The sequence below is a fragment of the Nymphaea colorata genome, chromosome 12 (genome assembly GCF_008831285.2).
Source record: "Nymphaea colorata isolate Beijing-Zhang1983 chromosome 12, ASM883128v2, whole genome shotgun sequence".
In the NCBI taxonomy this organism is placed as follows: Eukaryota; Viridiplantae; Streptophyta; class Magnoliopsida; order Nymphaeales; family Nymphaeaceae; genus Nymphaea; species Nymphaea colorata.
The window spans coordinates 2,450,759-2,463,499 of NC_045149.1; the positions used below are offsets into that span (position 1 = coordinate 2,450,759).

General features: G+C 37.6%; 1 protein-coding gene across 1 annotated transcript; it reads right to left on the reverse strand.

Annotated features, from left to right (window-relative positions):
• Nucleotides 1–7,949: 7,949 nt before the first annotated feature.
• LOC116265816 (pentatricopeptide repeat-containing protein At5g64320, mitochondrial-like) lies at nucleotides 7,950–11,286 on the reverse strand. Its single transcript, XM_031646760.2, has one exon. The coding sequence runs from the start codon at nucleotides 10,014–10,016 to the stop codon at nucleotides 7,950–7,952; it is 2,067 nt and encodes a 688-aa protein (XP_031502620.1). The 5' UTR covers nucleotides 10,017–11,286.
• Between the last annotated feature and the right edge of the window lie 1,455 nt (nucleotides 11,287–12,741).

Below are 12,741 nucleotides of genomic sequence, written 5' to 3' on the forward strand. Positions count from 1 at the left end.
GTGCAACGAGTCTATGACATACGACATCCTATCAGTTTTACCTTATGCATTAAAAGTTGAGGGGAGTGAGGAATCTTGTGTTTTTGAATGTTTTTTTTTTTTGTAATTTAAAGTGCAATTGGAGCGCTCAAGAGAAAAAGGAAAGCATTGGTGAAATCATTTCTCAAAAAAACAACTTTTAGTGCCTAGTGGTTGTATTATGGAGGGGCTAGATGGCAAGTATGTTGGGCCATGTTGCACCATAGTATATAGCATACTGATGCCTGATATATGTATCCAACACAATAGTGAAGACACGATCAAATGTGATATAAAGTTCTGAATATGCTTAGTTATTTATTTTTAAAGCTATCTGGGACTATTTTGTAGACCCATATGAGATTTTGCCACCAACATTGATGCATCTAAATATTAAACTCGACCTTTTCAACTTGAGGGTCTCAATAGTAGTATTGTAGCAAGGGGAAATGAGTTGCTGACATATGTGATTGTACTAACATGGACAAATTTAATTATTATTCACTTGACCTTCTTCAACTTCAAACTCTTTACTTCAATATTGTGAATCAAGTTCTTGCTAATTGGCTTCTTTAATTCAATTTTTCTAAGAAAACCCTTGTTCAATAATTTTAATAAATGATGTAGTTGACAGTTTAAGATTACACATGCAACAGAAATAGAAATCCTTTGAAACTTGGAGCTGGTTGTGCGTACTATATACCTGTTTGTGTGTGAAACTCTTAGCTCCCTCTAACTGTAGTTTATTGTAACTTCTAAATTTTTTGCCTTTCAAGATTTACAATTATTGAGAACTACAAAATCTACTATGTAATTATTTCATCAGGAGATTAAGATTTTCAAAGATTAATTCCCCATAGAAAAATAATAAACTTAATGATTTAGAAGGCTGAATTGATGTCAAAAGGCAAGGTCCAATGTATACATGATTTAGAATGTCTATGTTTATGAGTGAAATGTCTAAAATTGTGTGAAATGGATCATTCTGATTTTTTAAGAGATCTAAATTCTCCACATTGGAGTGTTGCTACATATTTGCATTAATTTAATGGTATTTAAATTTTTGAGATACTAAAATGGGACGTGACTATTTTAGTAGATGGAGTTTTGGTAACTCCTACTTGTACAAATTAGTTGTCAATATAAATAAACAAATAAATAAATAAATGCATGTGTATACAGTGAAATAGAAATCAGACCAGCAAAAGATACAAACATTGGACAAAACATATAGAACAAACAAGACATGAAACAAACACTTGACAAAATAAACAGGTTGGACAAATGTCTTACATGAAACAAACACTAGACAAAACAAACACTGTGCTCTGTTCCTAAATTCATCAAACAATAAACAAAGAAATGTCTTGTCTGCTATGCTGAGGTAGACAAGACGTCCTGTCTGTCATGTCCAAATGAATAGTAATCAAATGGCCTCTAAAGGTTGGTTGATATTTTGTATTAGCAATCAGTTAACACACACACACACACACACACACATTATAGGGTGGCTAGTTTTGTGTTTGGGCAGATTTATATAGCTATTTTTTTGCTTTCTAACACATTATGCAGTTGAACACCTTGTGCAATTTACAACCCGCTCGATAAATAAGTAGAGTGATAGTAAGGCAATCAAGAGCTAGCCATGTTGGAGATTAAAAGATTTGTTAAAGATTAAAGACCTTTAGCATCTTCAAAAGGATACCACCTTTAGATTTAGGATTTTTATTTATTTTTATTTGTTTTCATCAAGTGTGAAGATTTTGTTTAAAGAGTTTATCCAACAGAGTTGGACATTTTGTAGAACTTTAGTTTCTTATAGTAAAAGTATTTCTTTTAGTATAACTATTCTTGTTATATCTTGATTCCACTTGAATACACTTTGTATTGGTTATATACACTAGTATCAAAGCAATTATCCCTGGAGTTTGACCTACACTCATTGTTGGTGAAATCTAAAAAGTATAACTGGCGTGTGGCTTCGCAAAGAGTATTGTTTTGAAATATTTGATATTGATAGAAAACAAAAAATATTTAGATCTAAAACCACACTAGTCATGCAAGAGGAATTTCCTTAGGATTAATTGGACAAGGAGGAGGGCAGATGTAGAACATTGTAACTTGATATTGGTATTATTCATTCCCCAAAGCGCTCCCTCACAGCCAATGCCATCTATTTAAATTTTCAAGTCATCATTATTTGTGGGCATTAGAATAGTGAGAAGATGGCAAACGGAAGGCATTTCTAACTTCCTAGCGGGATTTCTTTTTCTTTATTTTGAAGATCTATGTTTGCACAAAAACAAAAAAGTGCCACATTTGCTGCATCTCTCAGTCATTCATGCCACTACATTCCTTAACTTTCCACAATCAACATGTGGGAAATCTGCTGCTGGCCTCATGGGTTGGACTCTTGAAGTAGAATGTCTAGCCTACCATTTAGAGAGAGAGGGAGAGAGAGAGAGGGAGGGAGAGAGAGAGAGAGAGAGAGAGAGAGAGTTGTCAACATTACTCAAAGCCAACAATACAACTAAGAGTTGATAGAAATTAATCTAATTTACGCCAAAGGAGGGGGCAACTCTCACCATTCGGCAATAAAATCGTGATTTTTCAAGTTGCAATACGCAAAATAAGAAATATGATTGGAAACGACAATGAGAGTTGTCTATCCACTTTGATAGAGGATGGACCTGCAATAGGAAATATGAGAAATATGATTGGAAATGGTAGTGAGATTTGTCCATGCACTTCGATTGAACATGGAGTTTCACACATTCCAAATGACCCACAAAAATACAACTAGCTTCCGTACAACCAGAGAATCTTCTAATCATTTATCACATAGAGATTGAAAGATGCTTCAGCTATTTTTATTATCATTCAGGATTAACAGAGTAAACCCACCACTGATGAGAGTTGACTGTGCCCTGTCTCTTCCCTTTACTCATGTTTCCAAGGTCCAAGACGGTATTGGGGCGGGCCTTATTGTGGAGACAACTTTGGTACAATACGGCTCGAGAGTATGCCACCCACAAAAATCAAACTTTAAGATGTGTGGGCTACAAACGTGCAATATAGTCTATGCCCCTTGAGGCACTGAAGGCTCGTCTAACGGCAACCGTGAGTGCAACCAGTCCATCACTATGGCTGCACACGAGCGGAGTTGAACTCGAGCTTGAGCTCCTTACAACAAAATTGAGCTCAACTCAACTACACAAAATTGAGCTCAAACATATAATTTGCGGAAATTTGTTTTTACCATAAAATTTTAAACCGGTGATTCAATGAACCAGTTTTGGTAAAATTATATGGAGTACTGGTTTACGAGTCGAGTTCCTGAAACTCAAATTTGACTCGTTTATCATTTGAGTATCTTTATAAGCTTGAACTCTATTATAAATGAGTTGAACACGAATAAGTTTTTTCAAGCGAATTCGAATCAAAACCAATACCACTTGCCGCATATCCCCTCGACCAGAAGAATGATTGGAAGCTAGGGAGGTTTTGCAGCTGACGCGGCGAATGCCAGCGTAGACGATCCGCTGCGATACAAAGTCCGATTCATTTTGGCCAAATCATTTATTCTTCAAAAACCTCAGAATGGGAGGGAAACACGCACATGCACTTTCCCTCTCTTTCTCAGAGACTCTCCTTCCCCCTCTCCCTCTGTCTCTCTCGCAAATGGCATAGGGTTGGAATCCACGAAGCGAATCGCGTCCTCGCTTGGATTTAGAGCCGCAATACCCTTAACCTTGGACCTGATCAGCTACAATGGATACCATCTGGAGGCCTGCTACATCCTTCACTCTCACCCCCCACAAGATATCTGTCTGCGCCCTCATCGAGTTGTACGCCACTCCGTCGCCGGACACGGTCCCATTCCCCTTCTCGTCCGTATCCCAGCACAATTGCTTCGCAATCTTCTTGATTTCACTGATCAAGGTAATCCTTTTGAAACCTAGCCTTGTTTTATATATATATATATATATATATATATATATATATATATATATATATATATATATATATATATATTCTCTCTCTTTTCCTTAAAAATCTACATTCACTCCCAAAATATGGCGTTTGATTGATTATTTTGGAGATTAAGTCCTTAAACGAACCGCTACATCGTATTTGGATTGCTTTCCTGTTATCTATCCAAATTTTTGGTTGTTTTAGGTGTGGGTATTCTCCGAGTTCGTCTATTCACAGGGGTATCTATGAATAGCTGGAGTCTCACTCACGTGGTGTTTAATGCAAACAAACAAAATGGGAAGACAATTACAAATAGTATAATGACGTTCTTTGCATATGAGTTCTGGACTTTGGTGGCACTCATGCCTCTGCATAATTATTCATCGGTGTAAACTGTGTTAGTTCTTACGGTGGAACCATATCTTTTATGCCCTTCCCTACTTGTATCTGCTTGATGTTGAAGTCAGTTGTGCTGGAACAGTCGAGAGTAATTTCAAAAAATTTGATAAAAATATTAACCGATAAAAGGTTTGAAGAGAAGAAAAGGACGGGGCTATTTATCAAATTGATATGGTACGAGAGGGTTTAAAGGTTTTGACAAAAGAAAAGATAATAGTGAACTAGGTCAAAGTCGATCAAGCGCAAAATTTGGAAAGAAATTTGACATACGGTGCGTCAACGGTTTAATTGTGTCCAAGGTGTGCCACGTGTCCACACCGTGTCCTAAAGTGTCAGTAAGGTGTGGGCCTGTTTTAGCTGTTTCTATACGAAGTAGATATTCCAGAGACAGGAAAAGAGAAATCAACACTAACACTGGACAGCGAACTCCAAGCAATAAAAATATTTAAAATAGACCACTCATGTTGGTAATAAATCATCATTTTTGTGCACAGCACCGAACCTTGTTTTGAGGTAGATCAAAACCAGGGGGAGCACTCATGAAAACTTCTTCCTGTAAGTGACTATTTAAGAAAGCATTTTTAACATCCATTTGAAAAATAGTCCAATGTATAACAGAAGCAATGACAATAAGAGTTCTACCAGAAGTCATGCGAGCAACAGGAGCAAAGGTTTCTTCATAATTAATCCCATATTCTTGAGCATATCCCTTGCCCACAAGTCTAGCTTTATATCTTTCTAAGGTTCCATCACTTCTAGTTTTGATTTTATAGATCCATCTACAACCAATAGTCTTTTTCCCCGTTGGTAGAAGCACAATATCCCAAGTCTCATTGCTTTCAAGAGCTTTAAGCTCAAGATTCATGGCTTCAATTCAATTGGGATCTTCCTTAGCTTCAAGGTAAGAAGATGACTCATAAAAAGAATGATGTGCCATAAGACAAGCTCGAAATTTTAGAGAAAAAGACTCGTAAGAGATAAATCTTTGAGGAGGTCTAATGTGCCTTTGGGATCTCTTAGGAAGAGATTGATTAGTTTCTTGATTTTGGGGATCTCTTCTTCTATAAACTAAGATCTCTTTTGGATGAATCATACGAGTAGAATTATCGTTGTTGACTTCTTCAATTGGCACTTCTACAACTTTATCGGGTTCATCATCATCAATATCATCGTCATCATCAATATCATTAGTCCAAAGAAAAGTATAATCTTCTAGTTTCTTGGGTTCATCTTTGAAACCATCTTCATTTTCTAAAAAGATCACATTTCTAGAAACATAAACATTATCTCTTTGAATATCATAACATCTATAACCCTTTTGAGTTTCGGAATACCCAATAAAAACACAAGAAATATCTTTGGAAGAAAGCTTATCGTCTTTGTCACTTAACACAAAACATTTGCAACCAAAGACTTTAAGTCTATTGTAATTAGGTTTAACATGGTGAAGTTTTTCAAAAGGAGAAATATTTTTCAAAAGTTTGGTAGGCATTCTATTAATTAAATAGGTTGAAGTCAAAACAGCCTCAGCCCAAAAGTTTTTGGGAACATTTTTAGATAAAAGAAGGGCTCGAGTAGTTTCAATAATGTGCCTATGTTTACGCTCGGCCACTCCGTTTTGTTGTGGCGTGTTAGGACAAGATAGTTGATGAACAATGTCTTTTTCTTTAGAAATTGTTGAAATTCATTTGACATAAATTCTCCTCTCGAATCACTTCTAAAGATTTTGATATTTGAGCCAAATTGGGTATAGATCATGTTGTAGAAATTCTTAAAGTTGGTGAAAACCTCCTATTTATATTTGAGAAAGTAAACCCAAGTATGCCTAGAATAATCATCAATAAAGATCACATAGTACAATAATCCTCCTTTTGACATAATAGGAGCGGGTCCCCACACATCTGAATGCACTAAATCAAAAGACTTTTGAGCAATAAAGTTTCTATTATCAAAAGGTAAGACTTTCATTTTAACCTTAATACAATCATTACAATCAAAGTTCTTTTGACAAAAATTCTCCATGAAAAGAAGATGAGACATTTTTTCTATATTAGAATGTCCAAGTCTTTGATGCCAAGTTTGAATGTCACATTCTTTGGAGATATTGCAAGATGGTCTTGAAAGGTCCAAAAAGTCTATGTAGTAGAGATCTTTTGTTCTAAAACCTTCCCCAATCGTCTTCTTGGATACTCGGTCCTGTATCATTTGGATTGTGAGAAGATTATATCAAAACCAAGGTCGGCTATTTGAGAAACGGACAATAAATTTAAACTTAATTTAAGAATGTGTCTTACTTGAGGTATTTTTAAAATTTTGGATCCAAAAGCTAGGTCAAGATTTCCAATAAAATCAATTTCAAGAGAAGTACTATCCGCCGTTTTCACAAATAAATAAGAATAATTTTTAGTGCATTCGGTGAGAAGGGATCCACAAGGAGTCGTATGAAAAGATGCACCCGAATCAATAATCCAAAAATACTTACTTGAAGAAGTAGATGTCATGGTAGCTCCCAAAGTTGAAGGTGTGTCTCCTTCCTTTGGAAAAGGTTGAAGAGCACTTATGAGTTGATCAAGTTGGAATGAGCTTGCTTCTTTTCTTTCTTCTTGAATTGGAACCGCAACATTGCTTCTTTTGTCAAAAGTTCTAAGTTTTGGACATCTTGGTTTGGTATGTCCTTCTTCTTGACAATGATAGCAAATAACTTTTCTTCTTGCTCCTTCATTTGTATGATTGAAGTGAGGATGTCTATAAGGTCTCAATTGAAGTGAGGATGTCTATAAGGTCTCAAATGGACCCCCAGCCTAGATGTGGCAAGCACATTGTTGACTTTCTCTTTATCAAGACAAAGACGATTTTCCTCCATTTGAAGCTCCGCAATAGCCTCATTCATAGATGGTGTTTTAGAGCGATGAAGTAAAACTGTTTTAACACGATCAAATTCAGGTCTAAGACCTATAATAAACTTGCAAAACTTGTCACGTTATATTTGCTTTTCTCTAAGAATAAGATCTTGTGTCCAATGTGGTTCAAACATACTTAATTCATCATACAATTGATCCATTTCAGCCACATAATCTTTAATGACTCTATCTCCTTGTTGAAGATTATGAATTTTGAGTTGAACATGATGCATATAAGCAACATCTCTCATTGTATGAGTTTTCTTTAGATATTCCCAAGCTTCTAGGGCAGAATTTAATTTAGAGATTTGCCCGCTAGTAGCATTGTCAACACAAGTCAAGATCCAAGTAATAATTTTGTGATAATCAACACTCCATTCTTCCCATTTCTTGTTGTATTCCGCCACAACTTTTTCTTTTGCGGTTCCATCTAATTCCATAGCTCTTCCATCAACAACTTTAATAAGGACTAGTTGTGGTTCAAGTTTTGTCCCATCAACTAGTCCCCAAAGGCTTTTACTACAAATAAAATGTTTCATAGTTCTAGCCCATTCTATATAGTTTGTTGATGAGAGTTTGGTAAATGAAAGAGATGAGACTTTATCATCCATGATCAAAATCAACAAGGTAATTCCACTTACAAGTCACTTTCAATGTTCAATGTTTTTTCCCCTTATCAATAACTCTACCTAGAAGCCAGAAAGCATCTTCAATCATTTTACTCTTGCAGTACCAGCAAATGAGCGTATTGTAAGTGATTTCATCAGGTAAAATGCCTTCCAACTGTAACTTGTCCAACAGCTTCAAAGCCTCATGAACCTCCCCTATCCTACAAAGACCATTTATCAGGGAATTGTAAGTGACTATATGAGGCACACATCCTCGATGAATCATTTCTCTTAGAAGCTCAAGAGCAGTTTGGACATCCCTTGCATCGCAAAGACCATTTATGAAGATGTTATACGAAATGGTATTGGGAGCAGCGTTCTTCTTTAGCATTTCCTCGTACAAACCTAATGCCTTGCCCACGAAACCACCTTTACAAAGTGCTTTTATGAAAGCATTATAAGTGATTGCATCTGGTGGACAACCTCGGAAATCCATTTCATTGAGAAGATTAAGAGCTTCTTGAAACGAACCCCTCCTCAGCAAGGAACTTATTAAAGTGTTATAAGTAACCTGATTGGGAATTGCACCGTAGTCAACCAATTCATGGAAGATCTTGCATGCCTCCTCTATTTTACCGATCTCACAGAAGCCATGAATTAAGGAGTTAAAAGTGAAAACATCAGGATTGCAACCTTCAGTCTTCATCTTATTGAATACTCCTACAGCCTCACCCACCCCCCTATTTTTGCAGAAAGCATGTATAAGACAATTGTAGCAGACAACGTTCAATTCAATGCCTCTTGACAGCATCCTTTGCAAAAGTTCAAGAGCCTCATCTAATCTACCTTTCTTGCATAAACCATCGACCACTGTAACATAAGTAAAAATGTTGGGGGAGCACCCTTTCACCACCATCTCATGAAGCAATTCTTGCGCCACACCGAGAAGCCCCGCTTTGCACAGACCACGAATCAAAATGGTGTACGTGAAAACGTCGGGCTCACAGCCTCTCAAACACACATCACGGTAGAAAATGGCCCTGGCTTCATTGAATTGGCCATTCACCAAGTACCCATTTATCAGTGTATTGTACAAGACTACGTTGGGATTTGTTATTTCATCTAACAGTTTCCTGGCTTCATCAATTCTGCCATTTCTACAAAGACCGTGCATTAGAATTCCGTAAGTTCTCTCATTTGGCGTGCACCCCCGCATCAGCATCCTATCAATTAGTTTTGCAGCCTCGTATATCCGGTCGAGTGTGCATAACCCATGAAGAATTGCATTGAATGTTTTGACGTCTGCGGAACAACCCATCAGAAACATGTCTTCTAGAAGCTTCAATGCGTCGGCAACTCTTCTATGCTTACACAAGGCGTGTATCAGAGTCTGATAGATCGATGTATCCGGTACACACGCGTGCTTCGTCATTTCCGGAAGCAACGAGCAGGCTGAGTCCAGTTGATTCATCAAACAAAGCGCCTTCATCGCAATGAGAAATGATGAAACCGTTGGATAAACACCACGATTCAACATCTCGAAGAAGATGGGAGGAGCCATTTCGTGGCAATTTTGAGACACCAACAAGTCCAATACAAAATTATATGATCGGAAAGTGGGTTTGCACCAAAACCTCTCCTCCATCTCCCTAAGAATCCTGACGGCATTACCCGGCAGTCCAGCATCACGATACCATCTCATGATCACAAGAAACAAAGCCTCGTCACAAACAACACCCAACTCCTTCATTCTACTCAACACCTCGTCTATCTTTCTAAACTCCCTGTTCTCACCAAGCTTATTGATCAACGCACGATATACCTCTACCGTGTGCGAGAAGCTTTTTTGGGATGATATCCAGCTAAAAATGCACACGGTCTTTGAGATTCCAAGCGGGACCTCGATCAATTCGCAAAGCTGATGCGGGGTTATCTTGTTCCTCATCGACCGCCGAAGCTCTTCCAGATCGAATGGTTTGAGAATCCTTTCCCATTCGTTTTCCACAGAAGATGAATAAGCAGAAGAAACCAACATGTGGGCCGACGGTGAAGCTTTGACCGCATTAGTAGAGCGACTCAGCCGCCCGATCATGGTATGCAGAGATAGGCACACCATTTCAGCTGTAAAGTTTACTTTTAAAGATCCATGGCTGATTGGAGGATTGCTTGCGGAAGCATTTTCGTCGAGTCATTTCGTCGACCACTTTATGGGCGCTGGTGGAAGCAGAAGAAAGCGGAAAAGGCAGGGGAAGCGTGAGTGAGATGTGGGAAGCGTCACTCGGAAGTCATGGTGGTGGATCCAGATAATGGCATATTAGATCGAGTATGAAAGGAACTCAAATCTGAAATACAAGGGCAGATAAGCTTTTCCATCTCTGACCATATGGCTGTCAATTAGTAGCGACCAGTCCGCATTTCTCTCAGGAAGATTTATTTAAGATAATATAATTCTTGCTTATGAGAGTGTTCACTCTCTTTCCGGTCTTAACCAAAATTATTTGTGATTTGAAAATGATCTTTTCAAAGCCTACGATAGAGGGGCATGGGGTATTGCAGCACCTGGATGGACCGAATTCTCACTTGCGTCTCTTAGACATCATTTCGGGTCCCCATAGATGAGATGTCTTGAGAGTAATCCAACATGCAGGGACTTGAGACAAGGCGACCCTCCTTCACCCTTATCTCTTTGGCTAAATGCCCCAACCTGCTTTCCTTTGCTGACGACTTTATTGTTTTCTGTGCAGTTAATCAAACTTGGATTAGAGAAGTTCAAGGCGCCTTGGCTGAGCTCAAGTGGTGCTCTAACATGTGCATAAACTGTAGCAAGTTCCACGCTATCTTGTTGGGTAGGAGACAAGGTTCGTCCAGCCTTATTGATAATATGAGTTGGCCAACTGGCTCCCTGCCTCTCATCTATTTGGGGCTCCCACTGTTCACCAGCTATCTTCAAGCTCATTGGTCCAAGCAGTTAGTGATGAAAGTTGAAAGAAGCTAGCATTATGCATTATGGAAAACGAAAACTCTCCTTTACGCAGGCCTCCCTTGCATCATCAAGTATGTTATGCTTAATATCATTTCTGAAAACTCTCCTTTACGCAGGCCTCCTTTGCCTCATCAAGTATGTTATTGGTACACGACTTTCAAGCTACCTAGGCGTCTGTGTCTTAAACTGGAATATATTATGGCAAACTTTCTCTGGCTTAGAGGCGTTCACCTCATGGATGCATCATGTCGTCCTCGTCCAGAGGTCAGGGGGACTAAGCATAAAGAGAACTGAAGACTGGTCTCGTGCTAGCGCTGAACGTCTTGCCCTAAAAATTTTATGAGGAGAGGAGCCTTGGGCAATTCATGTCAAGAGGACCCTTATCATAGTTTGTGGGCAGTCCCAAGAAAGACTCCTGGTTCTTCAAGGGAGTCTGACAAGGTTGGAAAGCAACACCATGGCAGCTGGTCCTCGGCAACGAGGAACTAACGTTCTGGATGGACAATGGGGGGTTCACCCTGAGGAGAGGTCCATGTTCGAATTTTCCTTGAGGTTTTCAGTCACAGGTTATTGAAAGAACTTTCTCCATCGGAACAACCTTCCATTGACCACAACCAGGATGTGCTCTTGTGGAACATTTCCCTTCCTTAGTGCAAACATGCAAAGTCGGTTGTTTCTGATGCAAACATGCACAACCAAGTTTTCAAGTTTTATTTGAAATAAGATATCAAAGTAGATGAACAATGACCATAGGGCCAAAGAGAGAGATTTTGGAATATTGCAAACAACAATATAATATGTTGAAAAGAATGAGGATATGATATTTAAAACAAGAAGATATTATAATTTTTAAAGATGTTTCTCTTGAATCTTAAATAAGTTTTAAGATTTTGCCTTAATTCGATTATCACATCATTAGGCTTGATTTTGTTTTACTTAAACTTCTTAGCGATGTGCTTGTGAACATTCGTGATTCCCATAAGTAATTGTGTATGCATGATTACATAAATTCTATATACATAACAAAAAAATAAACCATTCCTACCATAACATATGTTTATAGAACAATGAAAAAGAAAAATTTGATACAAATTAATAGTCGTAAGATTTTATCTAGCGAGTCACTCAATGGTGTATTGAAAATATAAGTGAGCCAATGGAAGGCTAGAAGAATGATTGAGAAAAATATGAAAGATGAATTTACAATTTAAAAAATCGAAAATAACATGATCGATGCAAATGAACGTGTATATCAAACGTGTTTGGGTCTTTCCCAGGTTGGACATGTCCCAACTTCAAAATGATAAAAATAAAAAAATGATGTGCCATAAATCTTCACACCGTAATACACATCTACATACAATCAAGCCATCAAAATAGAGAATTAGATAGAGAAATAAGAAGATAGATATACGATGTGAGAGCAAGAATATGTAGAGAAAAATTAAACGAGAGAAAGAGAAAAATGAAAATGCATAGAGAGAAATAAAGGTAAAAGAGGGAGAGAAAATAGAGATATTTGAAAGAGAAAGAATTAAATGAGAGAGAAATGAGAAGATGAATAAAATAAAAAGAGAAATAAAGATGAGAAATTAAAATAAGAGAAACATAAGTTAAAATTAATAAGGAAAGTCAAGAAAGAAAAAACTTTGATGGTGGCATGAATGGGTTGGAGATGCTCCCCAAGAGTCCATCACAAGGTCCTCTAGGATCTCCTCTTGTTGGAAATGAAGGTCAGGAGTTGTGCATTAGGAGAGCCAAACAAGAAAAATTAAACAAGAAGAAAAAGAGAAAGAAGAAGAAATCTAGAAAAGGAGAGAGAGAGAGAGATTTCAAAAGCTTGAAAAGATGATGGATT